The sequence below is a fragment of the Mirounga leonina genome, unplaced genomic scaffold, assembly GCF_011800145.1.
Source record: "Mirounga leonina isolate KUSES-001 unplaced genomic scaffold, KU_Mleo_1.0 Mir_171, whole genome shotgun sequence".
Classification (NCBI taxonomy): domain Eukaryota; kingdom Metazoa; phylum Chordata; class Mammalia; order Carnivora; family Phocidae; genus Mirounga; species Mirounga leonina.
In genome coordinates, this window is record NW_023270436.1 from 5,156,861 (window position 1) to 5,178,519 (window position 21,659).

General features: G+C 56.1%; 1 protein-coding gene across 4 annotated transcripts in view; it reads left to right on the plus strand.

Annotated features, from left to right (window-relative positions):
• The first annotated feature begins 1,065 nt into the window (after positions 1-1,065).
• Positions 1,066-21,659, plus strand: part of SCARB1 (scavenger receptor class B member 1) — a 74,757-nt gene continuing 54,163 nt past the window's right edge. For 3 of the 4 annotated variants that reach the window (XR_004681380.1, XM_035016839.1, XM_035016840.1), the window contains exon 1: positions 1,173-1,390. Coding sequence is in view for 3 of the 4 variants with exons in the window: in XM_035016839.1 (XP_034872730.1) it covers positions 1,265-1,390 (126 nt within the window). In the remaining variant the exon portion in view is untranslated. Of the gene's footprint in view, positions 1,391-21,659 lie in introns of all 4 variants that reach the window. The other variant, XM_035016841.1, reaches the window with a different exon arrangement.

Sequence of the window (21,659 nt, forward strand, 5' to 3'; positions counted from 1 at the left end):
TTGCTCATCATCTGTCTCGCTCTTCATTAGAAAGCAGACACTGAGGTCTGTTCACTTCACCTTCCTGTGCCTGCTTCCTTACCCGAAAAATGGAGCCATTCTGCGCAAGGGCCCAGCAACTCAAAGGCTCTGCATCTGTTCATTCTAAAGTGCTTATTGTGAGCAGGCATTACCTGCCAGGCAGTGTTCTAGCTGCCCGGGGACAGGGCAGGGGCCCAGAGAGACGAAGCGTCTGCCCGCAGCATTCTAGTTGGGGGGGGGGGGGGGGGGGGGGGTTGGTCAGAATGCAAAGGACAAATGACTGTGTAACCTACCCGTGGTGCTCAGCGATAAGGGTGAGGGGTGGACGGGGAGAGCTGGCCCTATTTTGTTTTACACAAGGTGGCGGGGGAAGGCCTTTCTGATAAGGCGGCAGAGCAGTCATGAAGGAAGGAGCCAGGAAGATATCTGGGGGAACAGAATGCCAAGGGGTGGGGTGTATCAGGCACTGAGGCGGGAGTCTGCAAGGCCGGTTCCAGGGAGAGCCAGGCTAGAATAGAATGTGTGTGTGGTTGGGGACTTGGGGGATGGCAATGAGGTCCCCGCGGTGGGGATGGAGGCTCTGGTGTTTCTGACGAGTTGGGAAACTCCTACTAAGCGTGACCATGACGCTGGGCATGACACAGGAAGTGGGAGAGGAGGAGGGGCGGAGAGGAGGAGGGGGAGCAGGAGGGTCGGGGGGCTGCGGGAGGAGGGGGAGACGGAAGAGGGGAGGGAGCAGGTGATGGGCGGAGGAGCAGGGAAAGGGAGAAGCGGGGAGCGGGGAAGAGGAGGCAGGGGGAGCCCCACCGACCCCACCGCACTCGGTGCGCGAAGCTCCCCGCGCCGCCTCCCGCGGAAGCGGAAGCGAGGGCGCGGGGCCGAGACCACCCCCGCGGGGCGTGTCCTCCGGACCGTCCGATCCGCGCCCCGCCCCGGGCCCGCCCCGGGCCCGCCCCAACCCCGCCCCGGCCGGCGCAGCCCCCGCCCCCCGCCCCCGCCCGTGGGCCCCCGCCCGAATCCCGGTGCCCCGGGCGTCCCGGGGGCGGTCCGGCCGCGCCGGCGATGGCGCATAAAACCGCCGGCCACCTGCCCGGCCGCTCCTCCGTGCGCCGCGGTCCGGGCCCCGCCGTGCCGCTGCGGCCCGCGTCCCCAGAGTCGCCGCCTGTGTCGCCTGTGTCCCGGTCCCCGTCCCCCCCAGGCGCGGAGCCGCGGGAGCGCCGGGCGGGAGCCAGGGCGCGCAGACATGGGCAGCCGCTCCAGAGCGCGCCGGGCGGCCGCCGCGCTGGGCTTCACTGGGCTGCTGTGCGCCGTGCTGGGAGCCGTCATGATCGTGGTGGTGCCCACGCTCATCAAGCAGCAGGTCCTCAAGGTGGGTGAGGGGCGCCGGCCGGGGCCGCGCGCGGTCGCGGCTGGAGGGCGCAGGGCGCCGAGGAGGGCGCGCAGCCGGCGGGCGGGCGGGCGGGCCGGCCGGAGCCGGGGTCGGCGCCCTGGGTCCGGGCCCCGGAGCGCCGGGAGCCCAGAGCGCATCGCGAGGGGCGGCGGCCGCCGCCGCAGGCCGAGGCTGGGGGCGAAGGGGGCATCTAAGGGCTGTCCTGGAGGGGCAGGCCCCGGGTTGGGGAGGCCTGAATGAGGGGCCTCACCGTCAGGAGTGTGGCGCCGAGGATGAGCACGTTAGGGTGCTCCTCTCGCGCCTCTTGACTGCCGCCGCCTGCGGCCGTATCTACTGAAATTAGGGCTGCACTTTGCCTGTTTCCTGTGAGCCCAGGACGACAGGAACCTTCCATTCAAGTGCTTCTGTGAGACTCACATGGGTGCCCGGGCCTCCGTAGGAGGGTGCTCAGCAGAGCACTCTGCTGTCGAGAATCTCCCCGTAGAAGGCCCTTCTCCGAGGCCCAGGGCTCCGTCCTCCCCGCAACACTGCCTTCCTGATGCAGATTGGAAATGATAAGCCGCTTTCTCCTTAGATTCACACAGGCAGGCACGAGCCCAAGGCTGCGCAAGCAGAGGGCTTTCCTCTGATCGTAACGTTACGCATAGTTGCCCTTTCAACCGTGGAGACAAATTAGCTGGCCTCAGACCATCAGACTCTGCCCTGGGTGTCTGGACAGCCTGCTTAAATGAGCTGGAGTTAAGGAAGGTTGGGGACACTGCAGAGGGTCACACCCTTTCAGAGCTTCGAAGCCAGAGACGGCACCAGCAGTGTGGGGAGGGGAGACTGAGGCTTGCCTTGCCCAGACACTAAGCAAGCACTGATAAAGATGGGGATAATGTCACTTGCCCGTTGACTTCTCTTTTCCCCTTAGCCTGCTTCTTTAGGTGGGTTTCTTAAGAATGGGACTTGTCCACGTTTCATGTCTGTGCCCCGGGCCCGGGACAGGATGCCTGGGAATGAATGAATCACTGGAGGAATGAAGGCTACAATCTGCTTACACCTCTCGCTGCCCCTTCTTGGGACCTGGCTGTCTTTAAACACGGTGCAACGGCTGGCTTTTCTCAAGGTCTCTGGGAGTTATATTGGCCACACTGTGTCTTTTTGTTTGTTTTCAAATCTTGTCCCATTAAGTCCTGTAGTCTGATTCCAAGGAGGTTCTGGCTGATGGTGACCCTGAGCCCTGAGTTCTTCTTGGTGGTTTTTTTTTTTTTGGCCTCTGAGGATGGCAGGAAAAACTTGTGTGGGGTCACCTCAGAGCCTTCGAACTGCTTTCTTCTCTCCCACGGTGGCCAAGGGGTTACACTTTTCAGAAGAGCTGTGAGAGCTCTATCTCAGTGAGAGCCTACGATGTCGTGGTTTCTGTGAGGTGTACCTCCTGCAGACACTGTCATCCAAGTGGTATAAACATGGGGAGCCGTCATGACCCTGTGCAAAGAGCCTCTTGCTTTGGAGGTGTGAGGGTGGGTAGGGTTTGTAGTTGAAGAATCTCAGCCCCATCATTCTTGGACCAATTTCAGAGTGGTTTCTTTTTTTTTTTTTTTTTTAAGATTTTATTTATTTATTTGAGAGAGAGAGAGAGCAAGAGAGAGAGAGAGAGAGAGCACAAGCGGGGCTAAGGAAGGAGGAGAAGCAGACTCTCTCGCTGAGCAGGGAGCCCGATGCGGGGCTTGATCCCAGGACCTACGGATCATGACCTGAGCCAAAGGCAGACGCTTAACTGGCTGAGCCACCCAGGTGCCCCCAGGGTGATTTCTTTCTGGGGATGTTGGTCAGTTCCGTGCATATCGGTTCATGCGTGGGCACCTCCTAATTCCCCATTTTAACTCTGGGCTTCCAGAGAGGAGAGTGCTATCATCCTCAGTTGTCCTGGAGCTAGAATTTCCAGGCTTAAAGTTGAGCAAGAGCCACCCAGCATCCTCTATGAATCTCCCAAAGATGATTGGTTTGGGTCCTAGTGGTGTGAAGGCAGGAAGGCAAGCCCAGCCCACAACAGCCACTTCTTGGGCAGCCCAGGCTGAGCCCTGGCCCAGTCCCTTCCCTTGGAAGAAGAATGCCTGTGTTCAGGGGACCAAGTGGGTGGGATGCAAAGAGAGGGAGGGACTGCCTGCCGGTGTTTTCTTTGGTGGCACGTGTCCATGTGCAACTTGAATGGGAAGCCTTGTGCTTTGCTTTCTATTTTTTTATGCTTTTTGGTTAACTAAAGAGTCTGCCTATAAAAGACATGAATTCTTGCTTGCAAAAAAAAAAAAAAATTCAAACGGAGGGAAAAAATTTCCCTCCATTTTATTCCCTTCCTCAGATAATACCACCATTGTTGGGATGTATTTATCTTTCTAGACCTTTATCGGTGCATACATCATGAGCACGTATTTATACACATTACTACATATTTTTTGCATATACTGAACTATACTGCGTATAAATATTCTGCAGTTTGCTTTTCTTTTTTTTTTTTTAAAGATTTTATTTATCCATTTGAGAGAGAGAATGAGATAGCGAGAGCATGAGAGGGGGGAGGGGCAGAGGGAGAAGCAGACCCCCCGCCGAGCAGGGAGCCCGATGCGGGACTCGATCCCAGGACTCCGGGATCATGACCTGAGCCGAAGGCAGTCGCTCAACCAACTGAGCCACCCAGGCACCCTGCAGTTTGCTTTTCAATTCACAGATAGCTCTTGAAAATGTTTCCATGTCACAACAGATAAATAGATTTTTTTTTTCCCCACTGCTGCCTGGTATTCCTTTAAATGGCTATCCCCTTAATTATTTCCCGGTTTCTCTACTGACTGGTAATTTTCTCTGTCTCAAGCAAGCGAACTGTGAGTGTCCTGGTACATACATACCTCTCCGCGTACATGTTATGAATACTCGTGCAGGGTAGATTTCCAGAACAGAAATCTCTAGACCACAAAGCATGTTTAGTTTGAATTTTGACAGTTACCGCCAAATTGCCTCTCTGAAAAGCTCTGGCATTTATACCTCTGCCAAGAGTATGAAAGTCCCACTTCCCCCACTTGTCTGCCATCGTTGGAGATTATGCTTTATTATGAGCATTTTGTTGTTGTTGTTGTTAATCTGATGGGTTTGATTTACATTTCTCAGGCTGCTGAGGGGGTTCAGTAGGGATGTGATGCATTTTGAAACCCATGTCAGCTTCCGGAGCCCAGGGCTGCAGAGCTGGCTCTGCCCTTTGCTAGGTGGGGACCTCACGCCACTCACTTCACCTCTGAGGCAGGGTTTCTTCAGCCCTGAGACGGGTCAGATGTAGTTTGCCTACCAGCAAGATTATAAAGTACAAAGGCGATTGATTACATGTGTGTGCAAATACTTTGGACATGCCTCGTTTCTTGTGTGACTCTGACCACAGCCTTGAGAAATAGGTTGAGGTGGTGCTTTTGTTCCCTCTTACAAGTAAGGAAACTGAGGCATAGCAAAGGTCCGCAGCTTGCTGGTTTTTTTTTTTTTTTTAAGATTTTATTTATGGGACGCCTGGGTGGCTCAGTTGGTTGAGTGTCTGCCTTCGGCTCAGGTCGTGATCCCAGCGTCCTGGGATCGAGTCCCGCATTGGGCTCCCTGCTCCGCGGGGAGCTGGCTTCTCCCTCCGCCTCTGCCTCTCTCTCTCTCCATCTCTCATGAATGAATAAATAAAATCTTAGAAAAAAAAAGATTTTATTTATTTATTTGACAGAGAGAGACACAGCGAAAGAAGGAACACAAGCAGGGGGAGTGGGAGAGGGAGAAGTAGGCTTCCTGCCGAGCAGGGAGCCCAACGCGGGGCCCGATCCCAGAACCCCGGGATCATGACCTGAGCCGAAGGCAGACGCCCAACGACTGAGCCACCCAGGCGCCCCTTGCTGGGGGTTTTACACAGCTTGAGGCAGTGGTGGGTCAAGCCACAATCCTGAGTCGGGGTCTATGCGGCAGTAGGGGCATAGGAAATAAAGTGGGAGCCCTTCATCCAATGGATTTCTAGGCAAAAGTTAGAAAGAAGGGACTCAATGTGTATGTTTTAGCACAGATAGTTGGCAAAATATAGAAGTCAGTGGAAAAAAGCTCAGGTCACAAAACAATAACCTGTATTTTCAATGGGTGACTATTAGTGCACATAAAATCAGAAAAGGTGGGGGGAGGCTACATGTTGGACTGACAGAGTGCTCACTCTCAGGGAAAGGGCGAGGATCGGGCTTTGGCCGAGGGAAACATACTTTAACTGTAATACTGCTTCTTTTTTTTTGTATTTATTTATTTATTTATTTGCGAGAGAGACAGAGCACAAGCAGGGGGAGCAGCTGAGGGAGAAGGAGAAGCAGGCTCCCCGCTGAGCAGGGAGCCTGGCGCAGGACTCGATCGTTCTATCCCAGGACCCCAGGACCCGGGGATCATGACCTGAGCTGAAGGCAGACGCTTCACCGACTGAGCCACCCAGGCGCCCCTACTTTTTTTTTTAAGCAAAGAGAATATTCATGTGTTAGGTGTTTAATTAAAAATTAGTAACGAATCCATAGCTCTCCCCAGAGAATGGCCAGTTGCATTAGACGCACCAGCCGTGGGAGGTGCGCAGTGGAGGAACCCTGGACTGAGGTTGCTGGGAGAGGCCCAGGGAAAGAAGTGAGACTCATTCCCTCTACTTTCCCTCAGTAGGAAGGAGTGGACAAGAGGCCGCAGCCCGGATGCGCTAAGGAGTGCAATCGTGAATTACCATGGGCCAGGCAGTGTCAGAGCATCTTTGTGAATGCCATCTTGTTTAGTCCTGGGAGAATTCTGTGACACTTCTCATTACCGTCATCAACTGTTAGGGAGACAGAGGCTTTGGAGAGTAATTTGCCCCAGGTAACCTTCCTGGTGTGTGTGTGTGTGTGTGTATGTGTGTGTGTGAGAAAATATCCTGGAAGAGAACGCCAGGAGAATGGGGACTCTTGTATCTACTGTCTAGAACCGAGCCTGGCATGCATGGCCCTCTATGTTTGAATGGATAAGGAATGCTCGGTCCAGGTCCCTGGTGGTACATTTCCAAGTTACCAGGTGTCTCTGGTCCAACAGGGAAGGCCCAGCGGTAGGAGGGGCCCCTTGCTGCAGCTGGGCCACAGGGAAGGGGCTCGTCTGCTGGGCCACCATAGGTTGATGGGCCTCTAAGCCTCCTCCACATCCAGGAGGGGAGCTGAGTCCCTTCTGCTGTCTCTAAGTTGGTTTTCTGGTTGGAATCAGCCTCAGTTGCTTTTTTTTTTTTTTTTTTTCTTTATTTGACACAGAGAGAGAGACAGCAAGAGAGGGAACACAAGCGGGGGGAGTAGGACAGGGAGAAGCAGGCTTCCCACCGAGCAGGGAGCCCGACGTGGGGCTCGATCCCAGGACCCCGAGATCATGACCCGAGCCGAAGGCAGACGCCCAACCAACTGAGCCACCTAGGTGCCCCAGCCTCAGTTGCTTTATCCACTAATTTTTTCAGCTGCTGAAGTCTTCCCTAACTTGTGTTTCCATCTCAATAAATGACACCTCGATTTGCTCCCCCAAGTATAGAGGTGAAGATCTTGGGTCATCCTTGATATGGTCTATCAGCAAATTCTATCGGCTTTATCTTCAAAGCATATCCGGATTTCAACCCCTTCTCAGCATCATGACAGCCTTCTCCATCTACTGCTTGGACTTGTGCAGTAGTCTCACTCTGGTCTCCATAGACAGCCAGAGGGATCCTGATAAAACACTCATCAGATCATGTGCCCCCTCAGCTGACAACCCTTCGAGGTTCCCTATGTTACTGTTGAGTGAATATCAAGGTCCTTTCAGTGGCCTGAAGGCCCCCACAATCTGGCCCTCCTTCCCTCTCTTACCTCACTGTCTTTTGGCCTCCCTGCTTACCTGCCACACTATCTCCTGATGTCCTTGAGCCTGCCTAGCCTGGTCCTACCACAGAGTCTCTGGCTTGCATTCCCCTCTGTCTGGAAGGCTCACCCCCAGATATCTGTGTAGCTTGCCCGTCATGTCCCTAAAAGTAGTCTCCGTCAGGTTATATGTTTATTTGTGCGGCCTCTTTCTCCCTCCTGAGCCTGGACGTCTGCTGGGGCAGGGGCTGCATTGTCCCTCTCACTACAGTGTCCCCAAGGGCCAGAACGGTGCTTGCATTTGTGGTCGGATGTCGGAACAGACAGGTGGTCAGGGTTTTGAGGTCGGGCTGTTTCCTTATCCTCTCTCCCCCAATAAGACTCGGACTCAGACTCTATTTTGCTCCCTCTCCTCCTCCCAACCCCTCCCTTCGAGAGCCACCCAGAGAGCCTCAGGAATGTCCTGCCCTACCCCTGGGTGGCTTTGTGCCGGGGGCAAATCTCCTTGGCCCATCAGTTAAAAGGTGGGGGTTGATGACAGATAAACGTTAATGAGCACTTCTTATTGGCCAGACACCATTCTAAGTGTTTTACACGTATTAAGTCATATCATTTAGCATCCAAATAGCTCCTGTTGCCTCCCTTTTACCCAGGGAACCAAAGCGCAGTGCCTTGAAGTCACTTGCCCCACATCACATAGCTGCCATGGCAGGACCAGGATTTCCATCCAGAGAGCCTGCCGCCCTGCCCTCCTTGCTCTCTGTGTTTCTGAGTGGCTCGGGTTAATATTTGGCAGCAGGGCAGGCCCCTCCTGTATTCTCTGTTTGGGGTGACCTCCCCTTCTGCTTTCCCTGCATGACCAGCCACAGGCCTTTCTCTTCATAATCACCTCCCCCAAACTGCTGGTCCAGAGCGCCTCCTGGATACGTCCCTTCCAGGGCCATCCGGCCGACCCGGGTGTGTGTGTGTGTTCTAGAATCATAGATGCCGAGGGAAGCGGGGAAGGGCGGCCTCTCTCCAGCCTGTAGTCTTAGCAGCCTCCGGGGTGGGCCCTTGCCTCTCCCGCGGGGTCAGCTTGGCCAGCCCCGCTCCCGAAGCTCTGGGGAGCCCCGGGGTCACAGCGTGACCTCTCCTGAGCCCCGGACAGCGGGGGGGGGGGGGGTTTCTCCCGCAGGCCTCCTGCATCTGGCCGCGCGGGGCCGGGCTGTGGAAGTGATCAGCGCCGGCGGGTGGTGGGTGGTGGGTGGTGGGTGGCGGGCGCCGGGCGCTCGGTCCTTGGGGGGTTTGGGATCGCAGGTGCGCGCCCGCCCTGCGTTGTTTTGCTTCCTCTTTCCCGCGGGAGAGCCTCCTAGTCCCCCCTGTGCCCGGGAGGCTGCTTCCTCTCACTCCGTGGTGACAGCTGGAAACCACGGGCCATTTTTAGTGTCCCTGAGTCGCGTTTGTTTTCCTCTGGTTTCACCAGGGTGCGTGTGTGCACACGCGAATGTTGATGCGTGCACGTGTGTGCCGACGGTGCACACGCCACTGGCGACCCGCGAACTCACGTCGGCACGCGCGCCGATGTGTGTTAACGGGGCTCGGGGCCCCTGGGTTGGCATCCACGTGGGCATGCGCCGGCACGTGGCATGGTACGTGTGGTCCTCGTGTGTTGGCACGCGTGTGTCTACGTGTGCGCTCACACGCGCAAGTGATGTGTGCCCACGTGTGGGCACACACGGTGTGCGTGGTCACGTCTGTGGGCATGCGTGTGCACCCATGCTAGCGCGTGCCCGTGCGTGTCGGGTGCGTGTGTACACGATGTGCCCCGTCACCATCTGGCCTTTGCTGGCCTGGCACCAGGGGTGTATTCCGTGTGCCCGGCCCTTCCCGTTCCATGAAGCGTCCCCGGTCCCCTCCTGGAATGACTAATACTTGCCGCGCCGCCGCTCAGTGATTCCACTTGATTAGCTCGAACTCGGTTAAGCTCAATTACCTGGAATCACCTTGTGCCGGCCTTCCTCTAGCAGCAAATGACACAGAAGTAAGTCACGCGCTGGTGTCAAACACTCGGTGAAGTTTCCCGTGGGCACAGCCTGGCCGCAGCGGGGACCCGACACAGGCCCGTGTGCTCCTTCGTCATCTGCGGGCCGTGCTGGTCGCTGGCGCCCAGAAGGGTGATCCCGTGTCCTTGGTCGGCAGCAGAGAGGTCCCCGGCTCATCAGCCACCCCACACCCCCCAGGGCCGGTTTCCGCCACGAGGTGATGCAGACAGACTCCTGGTTCGCCAGCTGAGAGCCAGAGGACTCGGTGGAGGAGCGATGGCCCCTGCCCTTCTCCACGAAGAAAGATCTAGTAACCTCGGCCCCATAAACACGTTTACTGTGCAGAGAATTCGATTGTGCGCCTCGGCCAAAAATAAAAAAACAAAACAAAAGGAGACGTTCTTTTATGTACCTCATTTCCCTCCCCCTTGTCAAAAGTGACCTTGGCCTCCACTGGCCCTGGGAGTGACTGGCAGGAGCAGAAATGCAAAGAGACACAAAACAACACAAAACAGTCCATTCTTGGCTCTGGAGCTTTATAGTGCTCAGCAGCTGCGATCTCAGGGCATCCGGGGTGATTCTGATCCTGATTTGAAGCTGCTTGGTCTGCCCAGAACTTCCCAGAACCCAGAGGTCCAGGACCCTGGGGGCCCGAGGCCCTGGCTGTCGGTTTCGTGCCTCCTTCTCCCTCCCCCCACCGCACCGTGTCTTCCTGTTCACCGACAGCCTCATGCTGGGGATGGGGAAGGAACGGGAGTGGCCTGACCCTTGTTTGCTTCCTGGCATTTTGGGTGAAGTTCCTTCCACCTTTTCTGGAAGCTCCTAGAAAGACTCTTGAGACACTTTAAATGTCTGTTCTCTTGGTTTTCCTCCTACCTCCCTGGCTGCCTGCTCTTTGTCTCCTGTCTTGGTGCCTCCTTATTTCCCTGACCCCTTGCCTGTTGGCGAGTCCCGGGGCTCAGGCCTTGGACATCCTTTCTGGGTCACGCATTCCCTGGGTGAGCTCAGCCAGCGTCTAGCAGTAAGCGGCATCTTTGTCCCGGCTACTCCCAAATTGATGTCCCAGGCCCAGACCTTTCTCCTGAATTCCAGCCTCCGGCGTCCAGGGGCCAGCTCCGTATCTCAGTTGGGGTAGTGGAAGGCTGCTTGCACGACCCTGGCCCATGCCCCACTCCTCTCGCCACCCCCGGACCCCGTTCCCTCTGGCCGTATTCCTGTCTCTGGCCTCTGGCTGCCCAGGTGGAAAGGCTTGGACCCAGCCTTGGTTCTCGTCTCTCTCTCAACTTCCCACACTGGACCATCAGGATGTTTATGGCTCCCTCTTCACAGTATATCCAGAATCCTACCGCTTCCTGCCACACCTATGGCTACCACCCGGGTCCACGGGGCCACCAGCTCTTACCTGGCTTCCTGAGGGCCTCCCTGCGTCCACCTTGGCTCCCTGGCTGGGTTTTCTCCACGCAGCAGCCAAAGGGAACCTGTGACATTTGCGGTCAGATCACCATCCTCCTTTGTTCAAAACCCCCGCAGTGGGCCTGCCCCAGCCCCTCCTCAGAGTCAAAATTGCATCCTGTGTGGCTCTGGAGGCTTGCAGCATCTGCCCCTCACCCCTGTCTGCCCTCCCCTTCACCTTGACCTTGCACACCAGCCTTCTGGCTGTTCCTGAGACATGCCGGCACACTCCAGCTTAGCTCTTCCCTCTGCCTGCAGCTCTCCCCTGGTGTGCGTGACATGCTCTCCCCGCTTCTTTAGGGCTTGATTCAGATCTCAGGTGCTCTTGGAGGCCTGCCCTGACCTCCCTTGTTTGAATTTGCCAGCCCCCTCCCCATTCCCCCTGGGCTCCGACCCCTCCTTACCCTGCTGTTTCTTCGGGAGCCCCATCACCCTGTGAGATACTACGTAATACGCCTGTGCATCGTGTTTATTGTTTGTTGTCTCTTTCTCCCTGTGAGGATGTGGGGCCCATGAGGGCAGGGACCTTGGTTTTGTTTGTTGCTGTGTCCCAAGCACCTGGAGTGATGCCTAGCACATAATCGTGAGTTCTCAAATATTTATTGAATGGATGTTTAGAAGACAAGGGTGGCTTCATGGGGAGGTTTGTGACTAGTGACAGGTTGTGGTCCTGTGCAGGGACGAGGGACTGTCTTCCCTCCCCTGCGTAGGCCCCCATCGCGGACCTCCTTCCAGCTTCCTCACCATGCTCTGTGTTCCTGCACCCTCCTGCCACCCTTCTTTCTGTCAGTTCTCTCTGCCGCAGCCGGAATGCTCTTCAGAAAATGCAAGTTGGATCATTTCACTGCCCTGATGAAAAACTTCTTGCATGAGGTAGGAAGCCTGCCTGCCCCCACAGCCTGTAAGTCCCTTCTTCACGGGCCCCTGCCTGCTTCCATTCTCAGAGCTCTTACCCTGTTCCAGCCCCACAGGCCTTCCTTTTCCTGCAGTGCACCGGTGTTCTTTCCCACCCCAGGGCCTTTGCATGTGCTGTTCCTGCTCCGCAGAAGGCTTTTCCCCCTCTGGCTCTTATGCTTGGTTCCTCTTTTATGTTTTAGTTCTAATGTGACCTCTTGAAGAAGATACCCCCTGACCACCAACCCTCCCCCTGAACCCCACTCCCACTGTCTACCCCATCTGTGTTATAACCACCCCATGTTACTCCCTCCCAGGGACCGGGTGTGTCCCCCAGCTAGGCGTTGATGTCTTTTGATGGACCCCTTTGCCATCCCGACATGACTTACAAAGATGTCATCAGGGCCGTCTGTAAGTCGTGGGTAAAGAAACAGCGCCTGTCCTGGCCGGGGGCCCAGGGGAGGCATGGAGGCTGGTCTGGAGTCCCTTCCTTCTGCCTCATGGAGGGAGCAGGGATCCTCACAGCGGGTATGGGGCCCCAGCTGGCAGGCCGCTTGCCTGGGGGAGGGGTGTGTTTCCCTTCCTGCTGCATTTAGGCCGAGGTTCAGCATTAAAGTGGAGTCGCTTATGTGCCATCTCGTCTCCACCAGCAGAGACTTAGTGAGGCTGGTGGGGGAGACTGCGGTCCATTCTGCTGATGGTTTTACTCTGTAAGGGTTGTGGAGGTGACTCACCCATGTAAAATCATTTCCCTGCACCTGCACCCAGTGAACCACCTGTCGCCTGGGTCCCCATCAGCCTGGAGAGTGGTGGTGGTGGCTGGGGGGGAGGATTTCTCGTGGCCCTGCTCTTCTTCCTGTGGGTCCTGAATGCAATCCTAGAATTAAAGATTCATTTTTTTGGGTATGTATACTTCCATACCACTCACTGGTATCTCTGTCTGGGGCTCAGAAAACAAATGGTCATCTGCACTATGTGGGGGAGAGACTGGTTGCTTTGAAGTTCCCCAGAGGTCTCCAAAGGGAACCTTGTGGAGGGACCTTTAAGGGTAATTGGAGAATTCTCCTAGTGGCTGGGAAAAGTTGTGCTGTGAATGTTCGTTGGCTCTGATTGGCTGGGCTTGTGTTACATGTTCCTCCCTGAGCCAATCACCGCGGCTTGAGAAATGGACTGCTGTGATTGGTCAGGCTTGGATCACATGCCCATCCCTGGAGCTGGGGAAGGAGTTTCCTTTTTCCCAAACCACAGGCAGTTAGGTGGGTGGGGTGGTGCCCTAAATGAGAAGGAGATGGGGTAGGGGGTAGGGGGAATGAGGGTGTTAGCAGAAAGAGGAAAAGGTGACAGGCAGCAAAAATGGTTGAAGGGCCCTTTGCCCCAGAAGAGCTTCCTCTCTTCATCTCATTGCCTCAGTGACTCTGGCAATTCCAATATTAGAGATTATTTTGTTTGGCTTCATCGAAGATCTCTTGAGGAGGTGGTAACTTTGAGCTAATTGTTTTTTTGTTTGTTTGTTTGTTTTTTAAAGATTTTATTTATTTATTTGACAGAGAGAGGCACAGCGAGAGAGGGAACACAAGCAGGGGGAATGGGAGAGGGAGAAGCAGGCTTCCCGCGGAGCAAGGAGCCCGATGCGGGGCTCGATCCCAGGACCCTGGGATCGTGACCTGAGCCGAAGGCAGACGCTTAACGACTGAGCCACCCAGGCGCCCCTGAGCTAATTGTTTTTATCAGGGAAGGTTTCACAATCTCTCAGATTGTTAGATCTGGAACTTGGGTTTTCCTCAGTCCCTTTTTAAATTTTTCCTTTGGGGAAAACAAAACCCAGAGGGAGCAGGGATTTACATGAGGCCCCAGAGCAAATTAGCAGTGAGTGCTGGAAGGGCAGATTGTCCCAGGTGAGTAGAGAAAGTGGGGTGCCGGTTGGAGGCCAGATGGGCCGGGGGAGCAGGGCTTGGAAGAGGCTGAACAGTTGCAAGAGCAAGTCGTTAACTAGTGTCCTCTGTCCCTGTCTGCCCCATCTCCTGGCGGCAGGATTGGGAGGAGGTGTTTTTTAATAAACTGGGAAAGATGTCAGAGCTGGAGTGTGCCAGAGTTCAGGCTTTGTCTGCCCCCGGTGGGAGGCTCCCCTGGGTATGTGCTGGAAGGGAGGGGAGGGAGGGAGGGAGGGACGAGCTGGAGACCCTGTGGCCTTCATCACAGTCTGCCCAGGTACCGAGGGGAGAACTGATCTGGAATCCTTAGAGCCAGCAGGTGTATTCTGCAATGTGGCTCAGCACACAGGAGTGTGCTGAGTCCCTGGAGGAATGACTCCCAGCTTGCTGGGTCTTGCCCCAGACCTTGGGACATTTCCTTTTTAAGCTAGGACAGTGCGGAGGTGTGTGTGGAAGGGGCCTGCCTAGAGAGCCAGGCCTTTGGGGCCCCTGGGAACATCCCTGACGGAGTGCCCTGAGTGCCTACATGGTCGCCTTCCATCTGGGAGACAGGCATGGGGCACAGTGGGATGTCGGGCGCTGGAAGGTCGTACTGAATGAGGGGGTGCAGCATGTCGCCGTCAAGATCAGTCGTGAGTTCTCGAATCCCCAGGGTTCTCTCCAGCCCTTGGCCAGGGTTTTGGTATCCAGGAGATTAGGTGGACCCAAGAGCATGGGCTTTAGAGCCAGACGGTCCGGGTTCAGATGCTGACTCTGCCACTTGCCAGCTGTGTGCCTTTGGGCCGGTGACTTAACCACTCTTTGCCTTACTCCTTGCTCTGTAAAATGGAATGTCCTCTCTAGGGCTCTTAAAACATGGAGGAGTTGGCACACGTAAACCACTTAGGATAACAGCTCAGCAAGTGTCATGTAAGTGTTTGCTCTTGCCATTGTCTTAGCCTTATGGACACGTGCAGATAGAAGGATTGGCCTGCCTCAGTTTCCCCCAAGTGGGACCGTACTGGGCCCCCTTTCCTGCGTCTTGCTGTTCTCACTGCATTGTCGCTCTCTTCTCTAAGTCTTCCCGGCTCACCTGGGTGGCTCTCACTAGTCTGTCCGAAGGCCTGGGAAAGCTCCACCGTGTGGATGTCCCAGCCTTTCCCACAAGGGACCATTCGGCTCCATAAAACAACTGGGCAGCAACCCCTGCGTTCTTTTCCCACCTGAGGTTTCTAGTTTGAAAAATTTTAGTTTGGAGAAATTGCCAGAACCGTGTGGGGGACTGGTGGGAGCCCTCTGCCCAGCGGCACTGACTGTTTGCGAGGGGACTGGGCCAGTTTTCTTGGCAGGCTGCCCCTTGATTTGGATCTGTCCCATTGTTTCCTCGTGAGTGCACATTTTCTTCTAACAGATCCCTACACAAAAGCCTCCTTGTGTGAATCGGTTGGGAGTAGAGCTCTTGTGGCTCAATTGGAGTGGGTAGTCTGGACTCCCCCCAGCTTGGCAGCCCCACCTGCGGCAGGCCGGGACCCCAGGGAGGGTTTACACACCCCCCCCCACCCCGGGACTGCAAGAGCCAGTGATTCCTTCCGGCCTTGCCCTTCTTGATCCTTCCTCCTGATCCTTCCTCCGCCTGCATCCTGTTCTCACTCTTGATTCCTCACCCTCATGTGAGGTGCCAACCAAGGCCCGAGGATCCTTCCAGCCGTCTCTGCGGGGCTGCATTCTCCCTTCCCTTCCCCGCCAAAGCATGACTGCCTGTGGGCTAGGCTGGGCCAGACACCCGCCTCCTCCTCTGGGCTGGAGAGCCGAGGTGGGGGGGCGGCCCTGGGACACCCAAGCGGCGGGTGGGGGCTCCCCTCTGTTCTGGGGCCTCCCGCCCATCCCTCTGAGTCCTGCAGCATCAGCCTGGCCCCTTCTGGCCTCTGGGTCGGCTGTGGAGGTCATGCTGGCCCTCCTCGGCGCCAAGCCCACTGCAGCCGGAATCCCTTGGCAGCAGCCAGTGACTCTCCAGCCCCGGGACTCTCTTCAACCGCCTGTTCCCAGGCTTCCCGGATTCCACCCACTGCAGCTTCCTGCTTCCTTGTTGCAACTCGGGAGTCTTTAATTTCTCTCTGGGATGAAATAGGATGCGCTTCAAGGGAAGTGCCTAAGACACGGCGGTGAAGTAGAGACCTCACGCGAACACCTGTGTGATCGCCCCCCAGAAGAAAAGCAGGACCCCGTGCTTCTGCAGGCAGAAGCCCCCGCAGAGGAGACGAGGCTCGTTCCCAGCTTGCTTGGCTTCCTGTTGCGTCCCCCCGTCTGCGTCCCCGATGCCCTGATGCAGTCATACTGCTGTGGTCTGAATGTCCGTTTTCCCAGAATTCATCTATTGGCAAACTGAATGCCCAGGGTGATGGTATGAGGAGGCGGGGACTTTGGGAGGTGACTGGGTCAGGAGGGTGGGGCCCTTATAAAAGCATTCGAGCCCTCTTATTTATTTAAGATTTTATTTTATTTATTTATTTATTTGCGAGAGAGAGAGAGACAAGCAGACTGTGTGGAGTGCAGAGCCCGTCATGGGGCTCTATCCCACGACCCTGAGATCATGACCTGAGCTGAAATCACGATTCGGAGGCTTAACTGACTGAGCCACCCAGGCGCCCTCCCATGAGTGCCCTTTTCAAAGAGTCCCCAGAGAGTCCCTTTTCGCCATGTGAGGACACAGCAGAAAACCTACGACGACCCAGAAGAGAGCTCTCACCTGACCCTGCCGGCACCTTGATCTCAGGCTTCCAGCCTCCAGACAGTGAGAAATAAAGGCCTATTGTTTATAAGCCGCCTTATCTTATTGATGGCATTTTGATTTCACAGCCCTGATGGACTAGAACAGGAATTGGTCCCCGGAGTGGGGTGCTGCTTTAATCACACCTACACCTGGGGAAGCGGCTTTGCACCTGGGTCATGGGCAGAGGCTGGGAGAGTGTGGGGTGCAAGCTGGAAGGAGCCCACATTGCCCCGAGTGGACCATTAAAATAAATCCTGGCGAGGGCTCAGAAGGAGGACAGGGAGGCTGGTGACAGCCCCCGTCTTCTTAGAGAACACCCTGGTGGTCGGGAGCAGAGTGTGGTGGCCTGCGGACATGACCTGCTTGGAAACCGGAGGAGAGGCCATCCTTGAGAGAACGTGCCCGAACTGTGTTTGCGATCCAGGGTTTTATGGCAGGTGGAGCTTGCAGGTGATGAAATTGGACACCTGAGCCCAGGATGGAAGGTGTGGCTTGGCTTCTTCCTGTGCTCATAGTAACATGCCAATGGAGAGAGGCGACCTACAGACTGTTCATCAGAGGGAGGCAGAACTGAAACATTGGAAACCTCCCAGCCTATCCACCGTGGAGACAACGAGGAAGCCTGTTCAGAAGTGAAGGCCAAGGGTGTGGCTGATGACCGTTTGATAAAGGGATCCGTGTGGGTGTGAGCCAGACTTCATTCACCTCTGTAGGAAGACAGCAAGCTGGAACCGAAGAGGAGGGACAGGGAAGGAGTTGAGGGAAGGTGGCTAGAAATACTAGATTTTATGGGATGGACCGTGGGACCGTTCGGCCACCTGTGTGCTGTTCTTCAAGACAAGGGCAGGACCCCAGGAATGATTCAGAGGCCATCGGGGGGATTATTTTCCAGCCCTGGGGTTTAGTGTGGTTTGCCCCATTGGGTTTTGGGCTCCCCTTGGACCTGTTCTCCCTTGTTTCTCCTTTTGGGAAGGGAGTGTCAAACCTGGGTCGGTCCCACTGTGGTATTCCAGAAGCCTGTAACATTTTCGATCTCACAGGCTCCAGGCTGGGGCCTTGCTCGTACCCGATGTTGATATCTAGATGAGGCTTTGGACTGGGACTTTCAGGTTGAGGACACGTGAGAAGGGTTTAGTGGGATTAGTGTCCCTTATAAAAGAGACCCCAGGGATGCCTGGGTGGCTCAGTCATTAAGCGTCTGCCTTCGGCTCAGGTCATGGTCCCAGGGTCCTGGGATCGAGCCCCGCATCGGGCTCCTTGCTCCGCGGGAAGCCTGCTTCTCCCTCTCCCACTCCCCCCTGCTTGTGTTCCCTCTCTTGCTGTCAATCTCTCTGTCAAATAAATAAATAAAATCTTTAAAAAAATAAAAGAATAAAAGAGACCCCAGGGGGTGCCCATCGAGGGCACACTGAGAAGCCTGCCAGCAGAAGGAGGGCTCTCCCCCGACCACTCTGGCACCCACTGTAAGAAATAAATGTTTGCTGGGACTAAGCCACTCTGTGGTACTTTGTTCCGGCAGCTCAGCCCAGACGGACCGGGACCCACGTAGATATTCTCTGGTCTGTTTTCGCTTCTCATTATGTTTGTGAGATCCGGCCTTGGGGTTGCAAGAAGCCACACCCGGTTTTCACGATTGTGCAGTATTCCATGAGGCCGTCTGGGTGTCTCCCGTTCACGATGGCTGGGGGTGTACACGCCCGCGTTCCCCGGGGGCCCACAGCCAGGGTAGGGCTGCTGGTCCCCGTATGTGCATCTCCGGCTCTGCCCGGACGTGTCAGCCTCATTCCCAGAGTGGTTGCACCAGCGCTCACGCCTCTCATTAAGTTTTTTATGCAATAATTGATGGAGATGAAATGCACATAATGTACAATTAGTCATTTTAAAGTGATCAGTTCAGTGGCCTTTCGTGCCTTCACAGTGTCGTGCTGCCACTGCTTCCGTGGGCTGCTGGGACAGTCCCGTGGCCCCACAGCGAAACCTGCTCCCCCTTAGCAGCCACTCCCCCCCCGGCCTTCCAGCCCCCCGGCGCCCGCTGCCTGGCGGTCTGCTTTCCGTGTCTGTGCACTTGCCTCTCGAGACGCTTCGCACGCACGGGGTCTTACGGTCTGTGTCTTCTCGTGTCTGGAGGCTTCCCCTCGGCACCGTTTTCGAGGTCCATCGCCTTGTGGCAGGTGTCCACTGTGGGTAGAGCTGTGGAGAGCGTGGGTGTCCGCGTGCCTCTGTGGGCCTGTGCGCACAAGTGCGTGTGCAAGAGTGTGGGCACGCGTGGGCACACGCGTACGATCCCGCGTCGCGCTGGGACTCTGCACCCGGAACGGAGGTTCTGGATCCAGGCAGGAGGCGCCGGCTCCCCGCTCCTGGCTCTGCGTCCCGCTCGCTGTGTGACTCACGGCAAGTTCCTCCCGTCTCTGGGCTTTGTGAGGCTCCAGTAAACGGGGACAAGCGCACTCGCCCCGCAGACTCGAGGTGTCAGCTGCTTTGGGCGGGGTGCGGCCCGGCGGCCCCCAGGCGCGCCTCGCGTTGGGTCACCGTGGGGACGGCTCCCCCTGGCTCCGGGCTCAGGACTCGGGTCTCCTTTTCCGGAGTCGTGCGCCGCTCCTCCAGGCCTGCCCGCGTCGCTGCTTGTCCGTACTGTGGGCTCCGGCCCCCCACCTTCCAGTTCTCGGGGACTTGGTCGGGACGTGCCGGGGGTGGAGGGCTGGGTCGTGGCGTGCAGGGAGCCTCCTCACTAACCATTGCTCCCGTATCCACGCCGGCGCCCGAGACCTTCAGGCCTTCCCGAGCCTCGCTGGTGGCGATGGGTGCGGTTTTGATGTGCATTTCTGAGTTTGAGCCATTTTTCTTTTGTATGTCAGTGGGGGTGCAGGGTCCCAGGCTCAGAGTTTGAGGGGCCTGTTGGGGGTCACACAAAGTGGGGGTAGACTCCAGGCCTCGGGCTTGGTTTAATCAGAAGTCTCAGGCTCCCGATGGCGGAGGTCACCGAAGCCTGGAGTGGCAGAGGACGTGAGGCTCTCCGGAGAGCGCTCAGAGCAGGAGGCCAGCGTGTGTCCAGGACTGGGAGAGAATGTGACTGACCCCCGCCCCCCCCGTCCCCTTCCTGCTGTCCCAAAGCGGCTTGGGCGTCCCCGCCTGCTAATAATGGGGTGCAACTGGGTATGCGTGTACTAATTTCCCAGGGTCTCTGTTCTCACGTGGCCATCCCCTCTGTGTGTCTCTGTGTCCTCCCCTCTTCTTATATGGACATCTGTCACTGGATTTAGGATTAACTCATCTCCAGATCCATAACTTGATTCCCTCTACAAAGATGCTGTTTCCAAATAGGGTCACATTCCGAGGTCCCAGCTGGACAGGAATTCTGGGGGACACTATTCAACCCACTCTAACTTGGTGTGTGCCCGATCCTCGGACCTGCAGATTTCCAGGTTCAGATCCAGCTCCAAGTTCTTGGGTTGTCTGGCAACTCGGTTTTCTTCTGGAAGCCACCCTGGACCTGTGCAGTGGGGCTGGTTTCCTCAGCTCACACGGCCTCAGCTGGTCCTGTTTCTCATGACAGTGGGACTGGACGTGCTCGCAGGGCCAGCGCATGCCCAGAAAGCCCCTGCTGACATCAGAAATGAGATAAAGAAGGAAAAACAAGGGCATGATTTTTGAAAATTGAAAGCATGCAAAAAACTAGTAGAAGCTCAGAAGAAGGCACAGCATGAAAAGTCACCGCTCCCTACCCTGACGATGGGTCCCGGCTCCAGGGGGGCTGCCTGGTGACTTGGTTTACTAGTCCCTTCCTGAAAACAGTGTGTGTGTCCACAGGGACCAGTACATGCTTCCTTCCCAGGCACACACGGCGCATGCCCATTCTCCGCCTTGGGTTTGGCACCTGGGGGTGGATCTTGGAGATCCCTGCTCTGGCACGTATGTCACCTCGGAGGGGCCCGGCCGGAGGCCTTCCCTCCACCCTATGGGCTTGGGAAACAGAACGTTGCGAAGGCAGAACTGTGGTTCCCTAGTTCCTGCCAGAGCCTTGCGGACGTGACCCAGGAAGCCACCGGTTGGGATCCATGGTAGAAAAGGCTTCTTGCTGGAAACACCTCTGTGTCTTCCGGAACTTTCTTGGGTGCCTGGGGCTGCCGTAGCAAATCGTCACAGACTTGGCAGTTCAAAGCAGTGGAAATCCAGCCTGTCACAGCTCTGGAGACCAGAAGTCTGGAATCAAGGTGTTGGCAGGGCCGCGCTCCCTGCAGAGGCTCTGGGGAAGCCTTGCTCTTCTGGTGGTTCCAGGTGGCCCTTGGCGGGAGGCCACATCCCTCCAATCTTTGCCTTCCTTTCCACACGACCCTTCTTTGAATCTTCTCTTCTGCTATAAGGACACTCGCCATTGGATTTGGGGCCCACCCGCGTGATCCAGGATAATCTCATTTTAAGATCCTTAACTGGATCGGCGGAGACCTTTCTTCCAAATAAGGTCACTTTAAGGTTCCAGGTAGACCTGTCTTTTGGGGGGGGCACCGTTCCTCTCCCTACAGGAAGGATGATGCTGACAACAGCAGTGAGCAATGACTGAGTGCTTGCTGTATGCCAGGCACCAAGCCGCGCGGGGAACAGCTTATCAGATCCTCACAGTGCCCCCATGGTGCGATTATGCGTGTTTTCCAAGTGGAGGCACAGAGGCTCAGAGGGGTCAAGAGACTGCCAGAGGTCACACAGCTGGTGGCCAAAGGGCAGCCCGGACCAATACCTGTGCTCTTCACTTTTGTTCCCAGGGATGTAGCCCAGATCTGGTTGGAGGGGTGTTTTGTGTAGCCCCACACAGCAATTAAAAAATTTATTTAAGTGGGGCGCCTGGGTGGCTCAGTCGTTAGGCGTCTGCCTTTGGCTCAGGTCGTGATCCCAGGGTCCTGGGATTGAGCCCCACATCGGGCTCCCTACTCCACGGGAAGCCTGCTTCTCCCTCTCTCACTCCCCCTGCTTGTGTTCCCTCTCTCGCTGTGTCTCTCTCTGTCAAATAAATAAATAAAATCTTTAAAAAAAAAATTTATTTAAGTAAATTGGTAGCCAGCATTTAAAGATGGGCAGATTTATATGGAAATCTAGATTTCTAGGAGTTCATGACACAGTTCGTTGGGGTCTGTTCTTCGGTGAGCTGAGGTCTGCTCATCTCAGCAGGACGATGCTCTCCAGCTGTGTGGCTGTGGGCAAGTAACACTTGTCCTGGCCTTGGCTTCCTCATCTGTAAAATGGGGACAGTCCTAGCCCTGGCCACGCAGATGTTGCTGCGAGGGACACACAGGTTGGTAAATGGGGTGTGAGCAGGCCCCGCCCTGCATACTCAGCTGTGTGTTGGCTGCG